This window comes from Homalodisca vitripennis, chromosome 1 (genome assembly GCF_021130785.1).
Source record: "Homalodisca vitripennis isolate AUS2020 chromosome 1, UT_GWSS_2.1, whole genome shotgun sequence".
NCBI classification, from domain to species: Eukaryota; Metazoa; Arthropoda; class Insecta; order Hemiptera; family Cicadellidae; genus Homalodisca; species Homalodisca vitripennis.
Genome location: NC_060207.1, coordinates 102,347,368 through 102,373,212, shown reverse-complemented (window position 1 = coordinate 102,373,212; position 25,845 = coordinate 102,347,368). Strand labels below are relative to the sequence as shown.

At 32.5% G+C, this 25,845-nt stretch overlaps 1 protein-coding gene across 6 annotated transcripts in view; it reads right to left on the bottom strand.

Annotated features, from left to right (window-relative positions):
• Positions 1 to 755: 755 nt before the first annotated feature.
• The window catches only part of LOC124368006 (inactive histone-lysine N-methyltransferase 2E-like), a 141,096-nt gene continuing 116,006 nt past the window's right edge, over positions 756 to 25,845 (bottom strand). For 4 of the 6 annotated variants that reach the window (XM_046825277.1, XM_046825298.1, XM_046825311.1 and 1 more), the window contains 4 exons: positions 10,736 to 11,090; positions 8,979 to 9,214; positions 8,775 to 8,840; positions 756 to 8,255 (listed from right to left, as the gene is read on the bottom strand). In XM_046825277.1, the coding sequence (XP_046681233.1) occupies positions 8,979 to 9,214; positions 10,736 to 11,090 (591 nt within the window). In that variant the 3' untranslated portion in view covers positions 756 to 8,255; positions 8,775 to 8,840. The remainder of the gene's footprint in view (positions 8,256 to 8,774; positions 8,841 to 8,978; positions 9,215 to 10,735; positions 11,091 to 25,845) is intronic. The other 2 variants (XM_046825285.1, XM_046825290.1) reach the window with 2 other exon arrangements.

The window sequence follows — 25,845 nt, the reverse complement described above, 5'->3', positions numbered from 1 at the left end:
GCCTTGTTGCAATGATTAAGAAAATATGTCAAAAATGTACAGGCTAAGAGATTCCATGTGGACTCCTAGATGCACAAGAGGGGTAGCGCTATATTCGTTGCCCTAATCAAAAAGATATATACATACGCAGGTCTGAAAAGCTTACTTATGTAAACTAAAGTGGGTTTTATAATTCTTAGATCTGTATTAAAATATCAGTTAATAACATTTCTTTGATACCTGCATTACAGTACTGATCAAAGTCTGCATACTTAATATTTTCTAAAATATACATTAAAAGTATATTTTTACTCAAACTTTTAACGTTTTTATCTGGTTAAACTTTGTGCTCAACAGTGGTTGCAGAAAAGGTTGAAATGAGAAGTGTTGTTACTATCGAGCTTACTCTATGTTTTCAAGACCATAAATGTAAACAAATTTAAAATTGTAGTTAAATTAATTAAAATATTTGGTTGCGCATTATAATACAACACCAGCACAGAAGTTAATTACATTTTACAGGTTTTTTTTATTATAACGTATTTGCTGCAATGCATATATATCTTATGGAAATTTATGCAACTTTAGAGTAAGAACCCTGATATTGGATAAAAACCCCTTCATTAGTGTACTTCCAGGCCACAAGACAAACTTATGTACCAATTTCACGTTTCTTTCATGGTTTTTGCTGTCAATAAGGACATCCCCTTTTATATGATAGATTATATGACACAACATACGATTAAAAATAGGATGGAGGACAACAAAACACAGTCTAATGTAAAATGTACTTTTTAATATATTTGTTGAAATATTTACACAAAAGTAATATAATCATATTTTTAAGTTATATTAATTTCTGTTAAAACATTGAATATAAACAAGTTTTTGGGATCCAAACATCAAACTACTTGACTCCTACCACAGGTTTCATTGAAAATTAACATAAAATGTCAATATTTACAACATTTACATCAGGCTTCAGTTTTTCTCTGTTGTACTTTTTAGTGTTTAATTTACGTAAAGTATAATAAATAAATATCCATGCGTTTTGTCAAAATCATACACTGAGAAGTGATTATAAATATTTTTTTTTTAATTCACAAACAAATAATAGGCTCCTCACTGTTTTTACTCAGTCAGTCGTAAACAACTGCATGAGTTCAAACAACATAAATATTAATTTTTTATAACATAATCACAATTAAGGTAACTCAACGAAATAAAATCTTGCTCAAATATATTTGTTTCTACACTGCATACATTATACAATAAAATATTCCAAAACAAAGCTTTAACCTGTATTTATATAACCATATTCTGTTCAAACTAGTCAATTTTATGGAGGATAGTAACCTTAAGTAGTTTTCTTATAAAACAATTAATCAACATTTTTATTTATATTTGTACATAGTCCTTAATTTTATAACTAATTACAATTTTACACTAATTGTTTTAATCTAGGTTGTACTTAAAGTACACTTTGACAAATAACCAAACACATCTGGTTTCATATTTTATGCTCATCAACTAGTAGAATTAAAGCTTATAGAAAAACAGACACCACTTGTCATTACTTCAAACACAACATCTATGGCCCTCACCCATTCAAGCAGCTTTTTAATCCAGATTAGAGTTGTCAAAAAAGCCGTTATCAAATTTGAAATAACTGCAACAAGACATTAGTAATTTATCAGAAAAAGGTGTTGAAATAAATGAAGAAAATGAGTAAATTTAAAACATAACAATAAATAATTAGTAAATTTCATCTTGATTGTAGAAGAATCATTTAAAAAAGTAATAGCTTCAACTTATGTACCTTAAATTGAAAAAAACCAGTGTCCCATTATAATTCTTTGGTACATTTGAATTCATCAGATGTGGAGCTGACATCATATTTATGTTTTAAGTAATTTTAAAGAAACATACTTAATGTGTTGTATTTAATATATCTAGTTTAAACAGAGCTACAAATATCCGAACAATCAATAAATTTGTTTTAAAATCAGAAAATGTTGTCTTTCCTTAGAATACAAAGAATACTCTATACACTTTGCAGTAGATATATTTAAACTAATGCAAGTCTGGACTATAAAAGAAAGTAGTTGCTTCAGAATGAAATAAAATGTAGAAAGCAGGGATTACTATAAATGTAAATTCGTATACAATATTTTTTAGACTTGATATGAAAAAAGCCTTATGTTCAATTCATAAATAATTCATTTGATAGCTGAAATTGGAATTAAGTGGGTTTTTAAATTTTTTAAATATAAGGTGTAGGTTAAAAGAATTGGAAGTAATACCAATTTGAAATATGACAAAATAACTATCATGGCATTGGAGGTTTAAAATTAAAGAGATGATTTTTTTTGTTATTTGCCCTTCAAAAACAATGAATACGAAAAAAATTTCAAAACAATGAGTATGAATCTCTTGTATCTAGCAAGCCAGATAGCATGTAATCCCTGAGCCCTGGCGAAGATTTATTGTAGAGTAAAGGCTCCAATTTCATAGTACGCGTTCCTCAGAGACCCCCTTAACCCTTTAAATACAGTTTTCAACACTGTTGTCACCCGGTACTGCTGGGCTTATTTGCCACGCATAGAGTTCCACTGTCAGCATACATGTAGCGTGTTTCTTGTCACCACAATTAACTTTCGCAACATTTTTATTTACCAAACTGTCATCAGAATCTCCCAATTCATTACGTCAGATTATGATTAATATATTGAGTCCACATCCCAATCGCTAGAGTCAACACAGGCGTGGCAGTTAAGGGGTTAACTACCATTCTAGTGTGTTAACCCTCTTCTGTACACACTAAGTAATTCTGAAGCACCTGTAGCAAAGACCTATTTATCGAGCTGCTTTAGCAAAAAGTTTTTCACATGATAAAAAAGTTATAATTAAAGTTAAATTATGTTTTAGTACAGTTTCAAAGCTTAGAAGCTGGTCTTTCAAATTAATACCAAATAAGGTACCAAAATGTGTCTTAAGAATTTTAAGGTGATAAATAAAATATTTGTAGTTCCTTTCTATCCATATGTACAGTAATGGTATTATTTTAGTTTTAATATTAACATTGTAAAAAAAAATAACAAAGTAATAATTTAAAAACTACCATATGTACTTATAACCAGATATTATATTATACTGTGAACTATTTAAAACTCTTTTGTAAACGCAGTCAACTGTTTATTTTCGTTTTAGCACATGCTTATTTGTTGTTATAAATTAGTATTATTGCCTCATAGTGAGTTCGAGTTGTAACATTACAATACTTAAGTTGATATTGCTGCTACGTAAGTCAATGTTATAAAGTACACTGTTTAAAATTATTTTATTCTAGAGTGTAGTAGTTGTCAATGAAGTAACTTATTGCATAGTTAAGAGTGGCAGGCCACTTCAGTCCTCTTGTACGGGAGAGGGTTAACATGGGCAATCCACTTTTGAGCTCAACTGCCACGCTGGTGTTATCATGTTTCCAAACAGTTCTTTTGTTACCGACACTAGACAGCTGTATGATGATACACATTGGCCAAAAACAGAACATTATTGTGTTCCAAGTTCACTATTTAAGTTTTTTTTATTTTCATTATGCTTCAGTCGGGTACGTAATGATGAGAAGGATAATTTATTAGTTTTAGATTTGTCTGCTGATGGCATGATGGCAGTGATCAGAGTTAGGCATTCAGCAGTGTGACTTTTCTGTGGATGATGGAATCAAGATGTGGAATCAATTTATTCAAGACATGACAAATAAGATGATTCTGACAGCAGTTGGGTAATTGAAGCTATACCGCTAAAGTTGATCAAGGTGAGAAACACGACAAAGAGATGTACAACCTATGTAGCACCAATTTGTGGTGAACACATGGACACTTTGTGCCCAATGCAACAGGAACAAGAACACTGAAAATTGATCTGTCTAAGACTAGATTGTAGTTCTTGTGTTTTGAGTTAAACCAAATAATATTTCAATGTTACTGTTAAGTTAATACCAGTAAACCTTATCACTTAATTATTTAAGATACTTCAAAATTGTACATTTTAACTTTTTACAATGTCATTAATACATTTTAAGATAATGAAGCTGTATGTGTTGGGTTACTATAGCTGTTCAATTGATTGTAGAAATGTATAAAACATAAAAGTAATAGGTTTTATTAATTCCACATTAAATAACCCCAACAAATAGAACATCATTAGTGACGTAATGCTCACCCGTCCACTACCAGCATGAGTCAGGTGGTCGTGACCAGAGCAGTGTTAACAAATTATTGGGTTTTTGCAAATATTAGCTTGCAGTTCCTACTTTCTATGCCTATCTATGTTTGTGCATCACCGAGAGTCTGCTACATCTACCCATGGACATCCGCTTTCTCTGCATGGTTACTAATTATTGTTCATCTCACAATTTATGTATAAATATGTTCTATATAAGAATACATGAATGGTAATATGTTAAAATGACTATCATGGCATGTGTATTCATGGACCACTGATCAGTACAATCGCTTGTGGTATTGATTTCCAATATCAAAATGTATTTTATATATTTATGTTCATGCAATGCCACATGTTTGCTGTGTATATATTAAATTAAAGTTATAGGTAGGGGATATAACGTGGTTTTAAAAATAAATCTATTTTGTCCTTAATCTCTTTAAAATTGAGTGGTACTCTTAGATTACTTTTTATATTATCGGTCAGTCTCCAAACTTTTAAGAATAACAGAAATTGGATTGGTGATGATTTTGATTGAAGCATACTTATGCTAAAAAAAGCTATTAGGATTCAAAATTCAGAGAATAAGGAACAAATTTTAGAAAATTTGAAATCGCATTCAAGATTCAAAAATTTAGGGTTTGCCATCACTACCAGTAAGGGTAAGCATGGTACTCCTATCTTATCTAAAGTTACTATTCAGTTATTATTTATACAGGAATCAGTATCAAACTCAGATTCGAAACCAAATTTGGTATTTGTATTGTAATTGAGTTTTTTTTTGTATTGGCCAATTCCTAGCAGTACAAATGGTGATACATTTCTTTATAATCAAGCTATATTCTTATTTCTTAGTAACAAACAACGCAAAAATCTAAATAAAATTTGGAATTGAAATTCTTGGGAATTAATAACAAGAACAATGTTCTTTAGTACTATATAACATCTTACTTGTTTAACATTTTTATTTACAATATACACTACGTTACTATTAAAAATATGAAATTTACTTAATATATTGAACGTATTCCTCCTTATACCACAATTTAAAATTCACTTGGATTTAATTAGTAAAGGCTCTATTTCCTTCTTTTATCAAAGAAAATGTTAAGGACATAGAATCTAATGTAGACACTTCATGGATAAAAGTTATTATAAACCACTTGAATGGGATAAGGTTTCTTGTGTGAGATCCTCTTTGACAAAATTCTTTCATTAGGTTTTTAATAGAATATAATTATAATCTGCATGTTTTTAATTTGAAAATATTATATACATCTTAAGCCAAAGCAGGACTTTTTGCTGCTTGAGCTAAACTCAATCGTCGTTGTGGCTTAACAGCAAAGTCCATTTAACATTTCTACGAGTGACTTGAACCGTGCTGTTAAAAGTGACCAACTCGTGTGAACATGTCAAAATTATCTTAAGCTTTTTTATTACTAAGATTAAAGGAGCACTATGCACAACACCAAGAAAAACTGCCAGCTACATTATTTGAACATTGTTTTATACAGATTTTAGTGAACAATGAGAAAAATTCGTTTTGAGTAAACCAGTATTTACAAGATGGAACTTGTTTTTCTAGCCAGACCAATAACTGTGGGGAATGTTATACTTTAGCTGCACCTGTTTCGATCCCATTGGACTCAAGAGTTTTCTCATATAACAACTTAAAACTATTAAGAACAACACTCAATTGAATAATATGAAAAAAATCCTATTTGTACATAATTCTCTCACTCTGGTGGACATTTTCTACAGTACAATTGCTGTGTAATATACAAATGGTTTCATATTTTTGTATATTTTAGTTCCAAGTGAAACGTTTCACCATGCAGTAAATTGTATATTATTACATTAAAATGTAGACATGTGTTATTATATAGACATTCTTTTATTGGTAAGATATTCTGACATAATTTGTTTTTGTAGAAATTAAAAAAATAAGAATAGCTGTGACAGACTAGTTAGTTGTAAAACATCTTATATGTACTTCATTCACTAAACAAAAGCTGATTAACTTTCTACTCACATATTGACTACATCACTGTAGTCGTCCCCCTACAATTTATGTTCGAAGAAGAGGGCTGACAACTTCTAATATACACTACACAGAAAGATTGGGAGTAACTTAACATGCATGTGGTGGCAAACAGATGCACGGTTATAGATATACTATTGTGTTGTACAGCAATGTTTGCAGTTATTTAGTTGACCAATACCACCAACCATCTGGCTTTTCTCAATATGCAATATATGGTCTACCCACCACCACATTACAATATTAGAAAGGTGCATCCTAATTCTTTGTATGGATATAACAACAATTCACATTAATGATTTTGAAAAGATGAATTAGCACAGCCCTCTTCAGTTCATAATACTATAAACTTGGGCTAATGACAGTCTATTGTAGTTTATTTTTAATGAAAATACTAAAAAGATGAAATCTAAAAATGTTACAATTACCCACAACATTATTTTATTATATATACCCAAATTTTAAGGTGTAATTTACAATAGTCACAATTGACAAAATTACATTTCTCTTAGATATGTAAAAAGATTTATGATTAACAATTGATATAGTTTTTTACATTTTTTTTAAATGGCTGGGGAATGTCTGGAATGTCTACATCCTCATCACACAAATTTTTATTTGCCACCATGCAAGGATTTGGTACTTGAACAGTATTGCTACCAACTGCAAAACAGGAATTTCCCTTTTAACAAAATCTCCATCAATTTCATTTTATTCTACCTTTTATGTACATAACAAAAATTTTACGTACTATTCGATCAAATAGTTATTTTCTACACAATTATTTTAAATAAAAAATGCTATATATACAGTAAAATATGATGTTAACCTCTCCATGCTTGTACTGATATTGTTTTATTGTAACTGAAATTACCTCATAAGGAATGACTATCATATAATTTATTGTGTCTAACAACCAAAAAGTGGACTCTAAAAAAATAATATAAATAACTAATGGCACTTACATTTGGTGTAGCTAATAAAATTACTTTCGTTCAATCATGTTAAGTTTAGAGCACATTTTTAATAATATCACTGTCTACAGAGTATTTTTTGATAAAAAATTATGCTAATAATCAAAGTATCCACCAAAGTGAGAATACTGAAAAAAACCAAAACCTTAATAACGTATTAGTGTCCAAGAAATAAAAAAGAAGTTGGAACATTTGTTAGTTTGAATAATACAAAAAATAAATAAAATTACAAGTTTACATAAGAACACTAAATCACAGAACTTGCCTTAACTATTTGTTTCACATATTATAAAATAATTAATTTCTTGTCCATCTTATAAATAATGTGGCTTCAACAACACGTAAATTTACATTTAACCTCTTAGCAGTAAACTAAATTACCATACTTAAACATACAAATACATAATAAAAAATAACCTTAAATCGCTGGAAAACAAAAACATTTTGTACTACTTTGCTAGAACATAATCATACATGAGATTACCAGGAGGCAGAAAGCACCTAATTTGTATCAGGTTCAAGTAAAATCCACTTTTGTATGATATACAAAAATAAACTCCTCATAACAGATTTTTAAAGTTTTATTACACTAAAATGGTCAAGATTGAAACTTAATATTCCCAAAAAGTTTGACTCCAGTGCTCCATATGACATAATAAAGCTTTACCTTATTTACAAATCTGTTTAAAACAAACAAATTGTACAAAGATATATTCAGCTACATAGTATCAATGTACACTTATTTGCTTTATGCATAATAAAAACTCATTCCTCTGTTTTTCCTTAATTTTATTTTTAATTATAAAAATAAAGAACAATATAAATAAATCATTTTTACATCTTTCTGTACAGAGTTAAAAGATGGATAATATGTGATGTATTTACAATTAATTGAGTTTTATTATACAAGATAGTTTTGCCTGAGCCAGATTTAGACTTTGCCGGTTTCCTACAGCTATCGGTTGAACTCATCAGTGAGTGCCACATCACTATCTGCCAATTTTAAGTACAATGCCAGGACCTGCCGCACACTCCTGCAAATGGTTACACAAACTGATATCTACAGTTTTCCAGATATAATACATCATCACATCAGTCTTTTCCAAAACTCAATACGTCTTTTAAAACTTTTCTACACTCATATGATATATTCATAGAACTAAGCAGATGAATGATGTTAATCATATAGTTCTAAAGCAAAAATATAAGGCTGATTGGTAACATATTATCAAAAGCACGGAAACAAATTATCTTCAACAACACACACTCACAGAATAATATAAAAAAGAAAACCCTGTGAAGGGTTTTCAGTTGTACTTTTACAAAATAACAAACTAAAAGTACTTCAATAAGAATAACTTAAATTTAACAACTAAAGATGTATCCTGTTACTAATGTTAACAAAAGTTAATCCTAACAATTCAGAAATATGCTACAAAATCTTTGAAAATCTGTGAATTGAATCTGAGTTATAGCACCAGAAAAAACACAAAAAATAAATGGGACAGACATGCAAAAAATAACTTGAATATAAAGTAGAAAAGAATCCATACCTCTTATATGTGTAGAGTGGCAAGCAGGAATATAAAGAGAGAAGGGTATTCATAATTTTCAAACTGCTGTAAATAAAGGAAATTTGCTTGAGTTTAACAACACATAGGAAAGCGGCAAATAAATATTATAACCTAATTTAATATTATATATAGCTACTGTATATATAAAAATGTATTTGAAAAACAATAAAATCAACAACAGACCTAATGAGGCAACTGATTGTAATAGGAGGGAGAAGGATTGTAGAAGGTTGGCTCGACGACAGGGGCAGGTGGCGTAGGGAAGCGGTTGTTGTAAATCGGGTGCCCAACTCCAGGGAAGAACACGATCGGGTAATGAGGCGTGGGTGGCTCGGCCGGTGGAGGAGGAGGGGGCAGGCTCTTCTTCTCTCTCTTACTACACTCCTTCTCCTTCTCCTTGCTCAGGGAATCAGCATTGGCTGCAAATCAGTGGCAACAGTCAGTTGAAAAGAATCCAAATACATAAACAAAATAGGTATACAATGTTGTGAAACTGATGTTTGAAAATCTACAAATGAAGGAGAGAAACAAATTATTAGAGTAGATCTGTTGTGTTATGTAACACATTTAACTAAAAAAATGATACCGGTTAGTTTTGCATACAAAAGCCTATTATTATCTTAACGTGTAATCAACTGTTTATATGCACAGCATTTGCTCCTAGTTGTTTGTAGCATAAATTAATGATTTTCTTAATCAATCTTTATTTCTTTTCAATCTTATTGTTTGTCCAAAAAGGTTAAATACTGTATACATGGGATACATATGGTACATTTTTATTAACCCTCCAACTGATGACCGACGGTAATAACTTTCCACTATTATTATGCGAAAACCGTTAAAGCTATAAAGACATAACTTACACCAGTTGAATCCTCTACTCATAAATACCAATTCATTTTATACAGTTTGTATTCATAATATTATTTGTCGTCAGCTGATATCGATCCAAATGCCACACAGCATATACAGCTGATGGACTATGTAGCTGGTGACGCAATGCACAGCCTTGATGTTCTTTTGTTGCTACTGTTGCTAAGTTATTATATAAGCTAGTTGTTTATAATTGATTGTTATATTATGAAATGGGTGATCCTCATTGTTGAAATTAAATACGTGAACTATTGGATGATGAAAATATTAGTTCTGATGATGAAAGTGACAGACACATCGGAAAATAGTGTACATAATGATATTTCTTTGTCTGATTTGTTGTCAGGTAGTCTGGATGATTATAAACCAGTATAATGTGAGTTGTGTTGTGAAAACTGATAGTCACAGTGAAAACAATTCATCATTATCTGATATTCCTCTTGCCCAAAAAAATCATCAAACTGCTATATGGATATGCAATGCCAAAAAAAGTTGTACATACTTTACATTTCTATCAAAAACTTTCGTTGTGTTGTAAATAAGTGTATATATGTTATATAAACAGGGTCATATATGTTATAATCTTGTTGTTCAATACACAACTGTGTATGTTTTGTACATTTACAGCATCTTACTACCTCGTTATGTGAAAGTTACATGAAGTGAAACTTAGAAAACAACAAATTTAAAATACACATTTTTCAATCTATGTGCATATAAAAAAAACTGAACTCTATTAAGTGCATGTAAATACTATTTTAAAAAATTCTATGGTTTCTAACAAAAAAAGATATATAACATTTATTACTTATCATTTAGCAGATATTTTTTTTAAATATCAGAAAAATATACTGCCCAGTGTAAAAAAATATATACAAAAACCAGAGTATCATTCTGGGAGTTTCTTATTATCAGTCAGAGGGTTAAATCATACAACAAAGTTTTATGCACTAGATATTTCCACTGTATTGCAGAATTCACAAAACATGAACCATATCTTTTAACTGTAAAACTAACATGTTAACAACGATAGCAGTGATCTATGTATCACAAAATCAAGACCCTACCTTGTTTTCTGGCTTTCTCTTGCTCCTCATCATCACTGAGGAACAATCCAAACTCCCGTTTAAGCCTCTGAGTGAGGTTCTCCCGCTGACGTTCCACCAGAGTTGGTGCAGAGTCAAAGAGGTGAGTTGCTGCTGCTGTTGGCTTCTTGGAAAGGCTGGTGTCCAGTGCTGCCTCTAGCATGAGGGACTTGGCAATAACAGCAGGTGCCTCATCCTCATCTTCTGAAGAAGACGAGCTGAGCGAGGAAGTGGCAGATGTGGTAGGGGAAGAGGGGCCATCCGGTTTCCCAGGAGTGCTCCCACCGACCGACCCACCCACTTGCTGCTTGCGCTGCCGATACTCAGAAATGGACAACTGCAATATTAAAATTAAACTTAATCAGATTGAAAATAAAAATTAACACCAGGTAAAGTATATAGTTTTGAGTTCAAAATTTAAACAAAAATTTATAAGTTGATGGAATTTTAATGCAGATTTGCTCACAAAAAACTGTTTGTTCTTTTGTCCATAAAGAAAGACAATTTTATGTGTGTAACTTTTAAACTATGCACTATATTATGTTAATCGTATAATTACTTCCTTTCTGTTTACTTATATACATATATATATATATATATATATATATATATATATATATATATATATATATATATATATATATATATTCTTTATTGAAGTGTGCATATATATATTTATTCTTTTTCAAACTACACACACACACACACACACACACACACACACACACACACACACACACACACACACATATATATGTTGGAAATAATTCAAAATTTGTCCGATTTTATACATGAGCCAATTGAATATCAAACAGATATACAGGCGGCTCATAGAATTCCAGTTAAAAGGAACAGAGGCCCACGTCCCATTATAGTGCAATTTTCTGATAGGAAGAAACGAGACTCAGTAGTGAAAAAAAGTAAGAAAACCAAACTTAACTCTAAAAACTTCTGCAGTGATGTACAAGAAACTAATGTATATGTCAACGACCATCTGACTCCGTACACTAAGAATCTGCTTTTCCATGCTAAAAAGCTTAAACAACTTGGATTCAAGTATGTATGGACCTGGGAGGGAAAGATATTTGTCAGAAAAGAGGACAATGGGGATAGAATACGGATATCTTCTACTCAGGACCTAAAGAAGCTGGGCGTTGACGTCTCAGGCTAGAGGGCGGTGGTGGACTGTGAGGTGTTTTGGGTTAAATTCAACTGACTGTGCTTGTGAATGACACAGTTTACAAAGCTTGAAGCATTGCGTGTATTTTGTTTGAATATAAGAAGCTTGAGAAAGCATTATGATGAACTGATTGTTTACCTGTCCAGCCTTTCAGAAAAGTTCAATGTTATCATCTTAACTGAAGTATGGATCAAGCGAGGGGAGGAGAACAGGTACCAGATGGACGGACATGCTTCTGCAGGACAGGCCAGATAATCAAGCCGGTGGAGTCACTATCTCACTATCTACGTTGAAGCATCCCTTATCTACATTCACCGCCTTATCTTACATTCACCGCCTTATCTTACTTACTGCCGACTGCGGAGCTTATCAACGTTATCTTAAGTATAAATATAAATAATGTAAAAACTAGTTTATCCTTATATGGTATTTATAGACAGTGTAAGTTTACTTATAAACAGTTTGAAAATGACTTTGAAAATATTTTGAAAAATTCTAATGATCCAACAATTATTTTAGGGGATGTAAATGTCTGTGTATTGAAAGATAAAAATAAGGGTTCTGCCACTGATTATTTAAATTTGATATCAGCCTATGGTTATGAGAATTTTATTGATACGCCCACTAGAGTAATGAATAATTGTTTTTCTTGCATTGATCACGTTTTAGTACGAAATTCAAAGAATTTACAAATTAATCACGGTATTGTGGAGCTGGGAATCACAGACCATTATGGATTAAATGTAATTGTCTTGGACACTATTGTTAGTAAAGTGAATACTATATTTGTAAAAAATGTTGATTATACCAAGCTGAGTAGACAGCTGGCTGTGGCAAACTGGAGCTCTGTTCAAAATAGCCAAGATGTAAATAGTGCTTTGTATGAATTTTATAAAACCTACAATATATGTTATGAATCATCTTGTACATTGAAAAAAATAAATAGTAGGAACAAAAAGCGTAAGGAATGGATATCTAATAACTTAATAAATCTTATAAACTGGAAAAACGTCTTATATAAAAATTATTGTAAAAATAAACTTAATGTGAAACTAAAGGAGGAGTACAGTAATTTGGCTAGATTTGTAAATAGATGTATAAAGCACGAAAAGTTAAATTATTATTCTAAGTTAATAAATAATTGTAATGGTGATAGTAGGAAGTACTGGGGTATAGTTAGGGAAATATTGAATAGAAAAAATAAAGGTATAAGCAGCATAAAAGTAAGCGACTGCCCAGTTAAAGTAATGGGAAATGAGTCTCTCATTGCTAATGTATTCAACAGGTATTATGTTAGTGCTGTACCGAACCTTAAAATGAATACATTCGGGTGTGACATGTTTCTACAGGAACAACAACCTGTAACTGATGTCTTGTTGAATAGGTTTGATATGGAAGTAATGGATATATATAAAGTAGTACGTGGAATGAAAAATAAGAGTAGTTCTGGGATAGATGGCATTAGCAGCATAGTTGTTAAAAATAATATAGATATATTTGTACCATTGTTGTACAGCATTTATGAAAAGTCTCTTGCACAGGGCGTAGTTCCGGACGATTTTAAGGTGGCTGTAGTGGTACCTGTATACAAGTCAGGTGATGACCAGGAGGTGTCATCATATCGTCCAATATCTCTCATAAACACCGCGGCTAAGATATTTGAGACACTAATTAAAGAAAGATTATTAAAGTACTTTCAAGAATTTAATATATTTTCCACCAATCAATATGGATTTTTACCTGGTAGGGGAACCGACTTGTCTTTGGAAAAGCATATAAGTCATATAACAAATTCAGTTAACGCTCATAAATTTACATTGGCTATTTATTTGGATCTCAGGAAAGCATTTGAGGTTTTAGATATAGATATATTGATACAAAAATTTAGAAAATATGGTATTGGGGGCATGGCTTTGACTTGGTTGATATCTTTTTGCAAACATCGAAGACAAGTAGTAAAGATAAATAATGTACTGAGTGAGGTTCTAGAATTGCAATATGGAACAGCTCAGGGGGGAGTGTTGGGCCCTCTTATGTTTTTAATTTATATTAATGATCTTCTAGATATTGACTTTCACTCCTCTATATTTGCATATGCTGATGACACGGCTTTGGTGTGTTCATCTGGCAGCAGAGCCTCTCTCAGGACAAAGATTGACAGGGACTTGGTAAGGGTGTCGGAATGGTTGATTGCCAACAGGTTGTTAATTAATGTATCGAAGACTAAATGTATTCTATTCTTTGATAGTAACAAGCCTAAGTCTGACCTGCAGAATATGTTTGATTTGTTCTGCCATGGCCACCAGTGCTTGTACGGCTGTACGTGTTCAAATATAGAAATAGTCGATAATGTAAAATATTTAGGAATGTACGTTGACTCTCAGTTAAAGTGGGGATTCCACGTAACGTACCTGACAAAGAAACTGAGGAAAATCAATTATGCGTTGTACCACATGAAACAGTTTTTGACTAGCGAATTATTAATACAGTTATACATGTCATGGTTCGAGAGCACAATGAGATATGGGATCGTACACTATGGTGGTACCTTTAGCACGGTGTTGCAGCCTGTGGTAATGAGTCAGAGGCATGCTTTGCGAACGGTATTTGGACTTCGGCATACGGACAGAGCTAGTTACTTGTTCACTGATAACCATATCCTAACTTTCAAACAAGTGTATGAGTCTAACGTATTGATGTATGTTTATAAACACTTGCAGGATTATCCCATTAAAATGACGTACAGGGAAACAAGAGCTGCTCAATTAACACTTCTCGATGTACCAAATTATTTTAAAGAAATTGCCAGACATCAGTTTTCCTATGTTGGCCCAAAGATGTTTAATAAATTGGTTGAGAGATATGGCAATGGTATATATTTTGAACGAAAGCCTAAATTTAAGATGAAATGTTTAAAATTTATAATGGAAAATGTATAAAGTTCATATCAGGAGTAAGTCTGGAATTTAACCCGTTTTCTGTCTTTGTTGTTGATATATTTATTGTTTATTTAATATTTATTATTTATTTAATATTAATTATTTATTTATAAAATTATATGTACTGTTATTGTTGTTATGTTAATTTATTGTTGTTATTTGTTGATTTGTTTCTATGTTTATACCTTGTTAATTGCTTATAGTTATTTATATACAGATGTGTGTAAGTAGGTGTGTGGCCTATATGTATGTAGATTTACATGCATATATACAAACATTGTTATTGAAGAATATAAGTATGTATTCATGCGTGTTAGTTGTTAGCAGTAGCAAATTGGAGAACATGGTGGGCTCAATCAATTAATTTGTGTCATAATAAATTTACTATAGTACAATTTAAGCATTTATATTTAAACATATTAATATACTGGAAAAAAGCATTTGTATCAAATATCAATTTTTGAATGTAGTGCTTAGTTGGAATAATGGTAAATGACTTGTGCATGGAGAAGATCTTAAATAACTATTAAAAGTAAAGGAATGACTGTCAAAAAATAAGCAATGTAATTTAGTAAGCCAACTTTAATTCCCGCACGCGCCATTATAGGGGCATTGGGAATGTACGGTTAAAAATGCATGTAATGATAGATATTTAAACTGCATGTACTGTTAATGTTTTGCATGTATTCAACTTTTGTAATTCTCTGAATAAAGATCTTTTGAACTTGAACTTGAACACACACACACACACGCACGCACGCACGTGCGCGCGCACGCACACACACACACACACACACACACACAAGGGAAAACATGTTTAAAACGATCAGTAATTTGTGTACTGCTGACTACCAATAACACACCGGATCGTCACAGATTCAATTGTTAAATCCAGCAGATTGATTCTGAAATCAAAATTTTTGTATAAGATTCAGTGGATTTTAGATTTGCGATTAGGCTTCGACACACCACTAATATACACACACACACACACTTAGAAAAAGCAAAGATAAAAGATTTGAAAACACCTATAATTATGTGTTGGTAAGACTTCATAATAAACAGTAATATTAAAAAGTATACTTTATTATAAAGATTAAGTAAATGTAATATAAACTGATTTGATACAAAATTACAATTGTTTAAGAGAAAATAACAGTTTATCTTAATTTTGTACCATTTATACCAATGTGTAAGTATTGCTTCCATGGTATTGATCATTTCTTAAACATTTTTGTAATACTTATATAACAAAATCAAAAATATATCATAATATCAAACGTACAAGTCTTAAATAACAAAACAGTAAACAAATGACTGAAAATTCTGAAGTTTATTTATTGGCGATTGTTTAGTTGGTTTGTTAGTATTGGTTGCATGTACCAAAACATAAACTTGTATTGTTACGTATTAATTTTATGAAGTTGAACATACAAATGTAACATTTGTAAACAAAAACTTCAAGTTTGGCAAAACAATGTGAGATAGCAAAAAAATTTAGTTAAAATTTGTTTTTACAACTTTAAAAATAAATGATGAATTAAACTTAGGTATAACCATTCTTTTCTTAAATTGGAATTGGCCATTAACTTTAAAGCTTAAGAGTTGTTGAAAAAAAGTAAGTGTCATAAAAATCTTTAATATTATGTCGGTATTGGTAAATAATTAAATTCAAACGGTGCCGTGTTGAATAATATACAATTGTATTGTGGAAATACTAACGAAATGTCATGATTTCTAGCCAATTCAAACTAAAATTGGTACCAAGACTATACTTGCACATTACTCGGATAAGTCCTCTACCAATAAATCTCTCAACCAATAGTTTCAAAATGGTTACTATTTACATTGTACAAAATCATGAAATATTACATTGTACAAAATCATGAAATAATGCAATTTTATGAACATGCATTCTATAAAATTAGTATCTGGACAAATGACTAGTTAAAAGCATCGAAAGTCTGTTATCCTTTCAAATCTTACATCGACAATAGTTAATCATCAATATAAAACAAACAATTATTGATATGCTCAATCTTTGTATCTTGTATGTTTCAAGAGGATTAAGAAATAGCTATAAATTATTTTACCAGATTAATCCAATATATATGGAGAATTGTCATAACGACAGCCATAACACAACTTCTGAAACTACATCAAGAGATCAAATTGCCCTTCTAGCTAAGTTAGAAGAAAGATATATTTCACAATCTTTGGAACGACCGCTTTTATGGAAAAAATATTAATACAGTAGCTTTACATCGCTTAAAAATTTTGTCTCAATTAAAATTTATGTTGTAAAATATCCCAGACCAAAATTTTGTACAATTGCAAATGGCCGCCATCCCGAAACTTGTTATTAGTTGATACTAGCCAAAGAACTTATCCAGACATTGTATAACTTCAGCTACAATTGGCTATAAATTATGGCAATCATGTGCTCACCATTACTCCCACATTGATACTGTACATTATTCAAATGTTTGTACCATCGTTATTTGAAAAAATTTTACGACAGAATAAAACACGTAACTAACGTTGTGAATGACCTGAGATTTTTAAAAACACAACTGTTTTTCTTTATGATGAAATAAACTGAAATATAATCATTCCTTTGGAAGTATACAAAGTATATATTTGATAATTATAAATGTGTTAAAAACATAATTTCTGTTAATTGTAACTAAATAAATTTTATGTTTTTACAAAGAAATGTGTCTAAACTTTTGTTTCTAAGGGTTCAAAATCGATAAGTTTTTAAATATTTGGAAGTGTGAGAATCATGCCAACCTTCATAGTAAGGTTCATAGTCATTGTACAGTCAATTTTGTACAAATTAACATTTTCACTACCGACAATGTCATTTGACATAGCACATGAAATTCTATTGACTGCGACGTCTTTTGATGGCACTGACTTTTACAGTAATAAAAATTAATTTAAATATGATTGAACTTCAGCATTGATAGCCATTTGCTATTTCCATGTTTTTCAGGGTGTCCAGTAATGACCAAATCTAAAATTCAAGCACATTTCAAGGTTTTAAAGGCTCAAAAATTATAAAATTCAAGGCTATAGTCGCGGTTTACTTTTGGCTCTTTATCGGTAACTAACAAATTTACAAGCTAAAATCAAGTCACAAAATAGTGTTTACTTTCCATGTAACAATAAAGATTTCTCAAATATTTAAGGACTAATAACAGCATTGTGATATTTTAAAATAACTGCTTAAAAGAATAGATACCTTTATTTTAGACAATGCTCAAAGATAGTAGGCCCTCTGTTTAAATTACTAATGTCCTTATACATTATTAACAACATCTTAAAATTCGTTTTTGAAAAATCTACAGTAAATGAGGTTTTTTTTTCATAACCTATAACTTATAATTGAACTTCCTTGTGTTCAAAAACTTTGAACTGTAATCGTACCTATAAAATATGTTAATTTAATTATTTAAACAATACTATGTTTAATTTGGCATTTAATTTAGTTTAAAACAAATTTCAGTGTAACTTTACTATTTAAAAAAAATTGTAAAAAAAGTTGTAGGCCTATAAAAAATTATGATAAAGTATCAAAGCCTAATTTAATGTTTATATTGTAACAGTTTTCGATTTTTTATTTGAAGTCTGAAAACAAACCCTCGAAAACACAGGATAGTAAAGAAATAGTTTTACTTTAAAGTTAAAGAAGTTTTACTTACACTTTCAACATCAAACCCAATACTATTCTAAACCAGTTGAGGGTGTTAGTTTTAGGTGAATTAAGTTTCATAAAATCAAAGTAACTGTTAAAATAAATAAAAATATATTAATATTCATTTTGTAAAAAAGGATTAAACTCAAAACGTCCAAAACATGGGCTATTCAAATGTTAAACCCTTTTTTACAATTTATTTTTGTGTTAAAAAATAAATTTGTCACAGAAAAAGTTTTACTCTCTTTAGAAACCATGTGTGAAAGTTATAAAACTTTAACAATTGAATTACTAACGATGTATTGCACCTTTACTCATAGCAAAAATTAATGCAAATAAGGCTATTGACAAATAAGTTAAATGATAACAACCATTAATAGTATAGCAAGGGTAAATAATCACCTAGATTACTAAAAAAGTGTTGTATTAATTATATATCTAAAAAAAAAAATTGAAAATAAATCCTATATATAGGCATCCAATTGTACACCATAATTGATCACATGATTACGTTTTTCGATTACCTTAAATTGAAACATTTAATATTCATCACTATGTTTTCAAAAAATTGGCAACCTCTTCAACATGCGAATATTATAAATACAATATATAGTCGCGTAGGTTATTTAGCCACTCTTCAAATTACTTTAATATCAAGCATATATAAATGCCATCTCACATCAAACCTACTACAAACGCCATTTTTGGCGACTGCAACGAGAGCGAGTTACTTCCAAATTTCCTTTGTATTATGTCAATTTCACATCGATGTGAACATAACGGCGTCCACTGCGACCCGGCCCGGTCCAGCCCAGCCCAGGACTTTTATACTCTGTCAAAATGCATACGATCAAATGAAAACCGCCAACTGCGACCGGTCTGGGCTGGGCTGGACCGGGCGGTTGCAGTTGGTGGGTTTTCATTTGATTGCGTGTATTTCGACTTCACAAAAAGGCCGGGCCGGGTTCACTCCGGCCTAGCACCGCCGACTGCGGCCGGGCCGGGTTCACTCCAGCCTAGCACCACCCACTGCGGCCGGCCCGGCCTTTTTGTGAAGTCGAAATACACGCAATCAAATGGACACCCACCAACTGCGACCGGCCCGGCCTCGGTCGGCTCTTCGGGTGCCGTGTGGGCCGAGTTTTCCCGGGCTGTGCGGGCCGGCCGCAGTGGGCGGGTGTCCCTTTGATTGCGTGTATTTCGACTTCACAAAAAGGCAGGGCCGGGCCGCCCGCAATTGGTGGGTGTCGATTTGATTGCGTGTATTTCGACTTCACAAAAAGGCCGGGCCGGGCCGCCCGTAGTTGGTGGGTGTCGATTTGATTGCGTGTATTTCGACTTCACAAAAAAGCCGGGCCAGGCGGCCCGCAGTGGGCGGGTGTCCATTTGATTGCGTGTATTTCGACTTCACGAAAAGGCCGGGCCGGGCCGCCCGCAATTGGTGGGTGTCGATTTGATTGCGTGTATTTCGACTTCATAAAAAGGCCGGGCCGGGCCGCCCGTAGTGTACGGGTGTCCATTTGATTGCGTGTATTTCTACAAAAGGCCGGGACGGTCGCAGTTGGCGGGTGTCCATTTGATTGCGTGTATTTCTACAAAAAGGCCGGGACGGTCGCAGTTGGCGGGTGTCCCTTTGATTGCGTGTATTTCGACTTCACAAAAAGGCCGGGCCGGGCCGCCCGTAGTTGGTGGGTGTCGATTTGATTGCGTGTATTTCGACTTCACAAAAAAGCCGGGCCAGGCCGGCCGCAGTGGGCGGGTGTCCTTTGATTGCGTGTATTTCAACTTCACAAAAAGGCCGGGCCGCCCGCAGTGTACGGGTGTCCATTTGATCGCGTGTATTTCTACAAAAAGGCCGGGACGGTCGCAGTTGGCGGGTGTCCCTTTGATTGCGTGTATTTCGACTTTCCACAAAAAGGCCGGGCCGGGCCGCCCGCAGGGGCGCCTTGTATTAGTAACGGCAGCGGCGTTAAAAAAATCAAAACTCCCGATTTTCTACAAAATACAAGCATAATTCCCGCCCTATTCAAGGTAGGTAAAATTCAAGCATAATTCCCGCTCTTCCCGATTTTCAAGGCTGCTGGACACCCTGTTTTTTATTTATTACTCTATGGATTATATGAAATGTTGGCAGTTATCTGGAATATTGGAAAAAAGTGGTTTGTTTACGAACTTGTCATTGTGTCTTGTCAGCCATTTGTTGTCGCTCTGCATTATTATTTTTTTGCTTGCTATTACTATAGTTTACAATGATTACAATATTGTATCTGAGCTAGAAGAGTTACTCAGATTTTTAAGTGACAGTGAAAGTGATGATTTAATCCAAGATGACATAGGTAATGACCCCACGATTTTACTACTGATGGACTTCTTGGCGATGCAAGTAAGTTTATTGACATTGTTTTTTTACTCAAATAACAAATATAAGCAAAATAGTAATAAAAACAGTTATTTTTGTGTTTTATAAATGCTTCAAGAAGAGACACTTCCTAACAGTGTAGCGAGTGCAAAATTGCCATATGCAAAGAACTAGTTTCGAAGACTTTCAACACTAAAACAACTATTTAAATTTAAGCGGATTTCAATTATAAGTATGTGGAGCTATAGCTCTACAGTAATGACAATGCTGAATACATCAAATAATAATGAGAAATATATTTATGTTATAGACTAGTACATAGTGATGTTTTTTGGTAAACTTTTTTATTTTTCACAAAAACTCAGCTTTAAAAAAACGGTTTTTTAATAATTGGTTAAAAGATTCTATTTATTTAACAACCATTAAAATGGGCGGCAATGTAAGAAAGTTTTCAAAATTAGGAGGCAACAGTGAAAGTGTTAACCGTCTAAACTAAAAAATGCATATTTAGTTTGACATTTCGAGATGGTAGATTCTCCCTCAGTGAAATCTATGTTTTTTATTAAACTAGCAGGAATATTTATTCCTAAACCGCATATATTTTAAGTATATCATACTTGTAATATAGATGTTATACCTGTAGGGTGTCGCTTTTTTATGTAGTAAAGACAAAATCCAAATAATTATAGCATGGGAGGTCCTGGTTTTGATTATATATTATAACAGTAACGGATAGAAATATAATTTGCCTGATAAATACGAGGGCTGTTTTTTAAGTAAGGACCGTTCTCCCGTACACGGTAGTAGTTCGCGTTCCTGCCGTAACGAGCGTGCGCCCCGCCTCCCGGCATTCTTAGCGAACAACTTCATGCCAGTTGCAGCTCTGTAGCTAACCTGTATGCATTACTGTGGATCTTTAAAATGTTTAAGATTATCGAATCACCCGCCGCGTGTGAGATTCGGTCAGTGATACGATTTTTGACTGCAAGAAACATGTCGGCTGCTGACATTCACCGTCAGCTTTGTGAGGTGTATGGTGCCAAGGCAATGAGTGAAGGTAAAGTGCGGAAATGGGTCCGAGAATTTAAAGATGGCCGCGAAAATGTCCACGATGAAGATCGCTCAGGCCGGCCATCTGTGATCACGGGAGATTTGATTACTGCAGTTGACGCAAAAATTCATGAGGACCGACGGTTCACAATAACCACTCTCTCTATGGAATTTCCTCAAGTGTCCAGGTCAGTACTGTACAAAATTGTGTCAGAAAACCTAAACTTTAAAAAATTGTGCTCAAGATGGGTACCCAAACTCCTCACTGAGGATCACAAAAAAAAGAGATTAAGCAGTTCTTTGACTTTCTTGACCCGCTACGACGAGGAAGGAGACGACATGTTGAGTCGAATTGTCACAGGAGATGAAACATGGGTATCCCATATCACTCCTGAATCAAAGCAACAGTCCATGGAATGGCGGCACACAACATCTCCAGTCAAAGTCAAAGCCAAGCAAACGCTGTCGCGGCGCAAAGTTATGGCAACTGTGTTCTGGGACAGGCGCGGTGTTTTGCTAGTGGACTTTATGCCGCGAGGAATGACGATTAACTCAGAAGCCTACTGCGCAACCCTGGCCAGTCTCCGACGCGCCATTCAGAACAAAAGACGTGGCATGCTGACAAAGGGAATTCTGCTCCTCCACGACAATGCAAGGCCTCACACCGCTGCTCGGACACAGGAAATGATCGACTCTTTTGGCTGGGAAGTTTTGAATCATCCGCCGTACAGCCCCGACCTTGCTCCGAGGGATTTCCACCTTTTTCGTTACTTGAAAAATCATCTTGGCGGGAAGCGCTACAATGACGACGAAGAAGTCAAGACGGCCGTGAACTCCTGGTTGTCAGAGCAGGCGGCAGATTTCTTTGAAGAGGGATTTCAAAACTTAGTTTTAAGATATGATAAGTGCCTTAACAAACAAGGCAACTATGTAGAAAAATAAAGAAAAGTATGCAGATTCTGAAAATAAATGTATTTTGAAAAAAATAATTGTTGTTTATTTACAAAAAAAAAAAAAACGGCCCTTACTTAAAAAACAGCCCTCGTATTCCAAAGACAGGATAAATTAGTTTTAAATATATAGTAAAATTTTTGAATGGCCGGACATAACAATAAAGATCAAATAAAGTGGGAAGTTTGTTCTTACTGGTAGATAAATCATATTATTTTTTGTCGTTTTAATTATTTTTTGTTTAGATAAGATTTGTGGGTTTACTCCCTCGTAAATACTTGTGCATGTGGTAACCACAAGATAACCATCATATTTAAGGTGTAAGTTTGGTTTTGTCTTCACTGAACAAACTGTTATAAAAATCTGGAAATGTAATATACACAGAATTTAACAGATATAGTTATTATGCATCATTTTTAACATTTTTTTATTGGGGGCTTAGAGGTCAACTACGTTATAACTGTCCGATTTCGTTTAAGGTTTATATGTGGGTTTGAAACACTTGCAAATCCTTTAAAGAATGATAATATCGATTTAGCTACCGAACTGAAAGTCCTATGTTGGCTTCTATCAACACTAGCTTACACAGGACAACATAAAAGCATTTTATTAAAAAAAAAAAAACTATTTTAATATACAGAGACAACACTTTTTAATATGTACCAATGTAAGAAACATTTTTTACCCGTTTTCCAAATTGAGAAAGGTTAAATGGCGTTTTGTGTAAAATTTAAGTTCAAGTTAATACTTTTAGTATGTTCACAAAATTCATAAACTTTAACTTTAATTAAGAATTAACGTAAACATTAAACTTATAATTTCTGTATCATCCAAGTTGCTATGTTTGCATAACCTCGGTTAGTTTTTATTTTGAGAATCACATATTGAAACCATCACTACACTGTGTCTTGCCTATATACAAACAAGGTTAACAAACCAACACAACACATTTTGCACTCCCAAGGTTGCAATCAAAATTTTATTTCTATAGCTCTTTTCATTCTTGATTTACCTTGCGGACAGTCAGACAGTAATACAGAAAATGTTTTAGTGCCCTCAGTACACAAGATAAAACTGTGCCATTGACAACTCAATGGCACAGTTTTATGGCTTCAATGGCTTCAATGACACTCAGTCAAATTCCATGATTGGATATGCACCACCACTGAACTCGATTTTCCTTGTATAAAACTGAAGTTTATGCAAAACTTCTTGTCTATAAGTCAGTTCGTTTTTGAGATAGTGTTCGGTCAGACAGGCTGACAAGAATTAGTGACAGACCTCAAGGATAGGCTGTCAACCTCAGGTTAACTTTTCAATGCATAACTCTCTTTGAGAAGTAATCTAGTAAAACATGTTTTCGACCACTTTACAGGAATTATAGACCTTTAATTAGAAAATGAAGGCAATTGTGTAAACCAAGCTCAAATACAAACAGCTGAAAATAAACATTTTTGTAGTATGTGAGTTAAACTCTTGATTCTATTAGTGGTGTAACTTTTTATTCTTGTATGTACCAGAGAAAACAATACTTTTCATTTTTTTATTCTTATGTTATTGGAAAAAGAATGCAAAATTTTAAAGCATGTAGCCTAGGTAGTGGATAGTGCCCTTGTTGTCAAGCATTAAGTTCATCCAATCCATTGTAATTTTGACATCTAATGATGCTTTGAATGGTTTAGATATTCGAAACTTATTAGTATAACGCACGCACACACACACATGTTAAAGTTTATGTATTTTGTGAACATACCAAAATTATTAACAGGGTGTCCAGTGATGACCAAATCTAAAATTCAAGTACATTTCAAGGTTTTCAAGGCTCAAAATTATAAAATTCAAGGATGTAGTCACGGTTTACTTTTGGCTCTTTATCGGTAACTAACAATTTTACAAGCCAAAATCAAGTCACGAAATAATGTTTACTTTCCATGTAAAAAAAAAACATTTCTAAAATATTTAAGGCCTAATAACATTGTGATATTTTAAAATAACTGCTTAAAAGAATACGTTTATTTTAGACGATGCTCAAAGATAGTAGGCCCTCTGTTTAAATTATTAATGTCCTTATACATTATTAACAACATTTTATAATTCGTTGTTGAAAAGTCTACAGTAAATGAGGTTTTTTTCATAACCTATAACTTATAATTTAACTTCCTTGTGTTCAAAAACTTTGAACTGTTAATCGTACCTATAAAATATGTTAATTTAATTATTTAAACAATACTATGCTTAATGTGGCATTTAATTTAGTTTAAAATGAATTTCAGTATAATGTTACTATTTAAAAAAAAAAAGTAAAATAACGTTGTAGGTCTATAAAAAATTTTGATAAAGTACCAAATCCCAATTTAATGTTTATATTGTAACAGTTTGTTACAAATACATTTTAATATCCAAATAGGTAAATTATTTAGATTTTTTATTTGAAGTCTGAAAACAAACCCTCAAAAACACAGGATAGTAAAGAAACAGCTTTACTTTCAAGTTAAAGAAGTTTTACTTACACTTTCAACATCAAACCCAATACTATTCTAAACCAGTTGAGGGTTAGGTTAGTTTTAGGAGAATTAAGTTTCATAAAAAGAAAATAACTGTTAAAATAAATAAAAATATATTAATATTCATTTTGTAAAAAAGGATTAAACTCAAGAAGTCGAAAAACATGGGCTATTCAAATGTTGAACTCTTTTTACAATTTATTTTGTGTTAAAAAATAAATTTGTCACAGAAAAAGTTCTACTCTCTTTAGATAACGTGTGAAAGTCATAAAACCCTAACATTTGATTTACTAACGATGTATTGCACCTTTACTCATTGCACAAGTTAATTTAAACAAATAAGAAGGCTATTGACAATAAGTTAAATGATAATAACCATTAATAGTATAGCAAGGGTAAATAAACACCT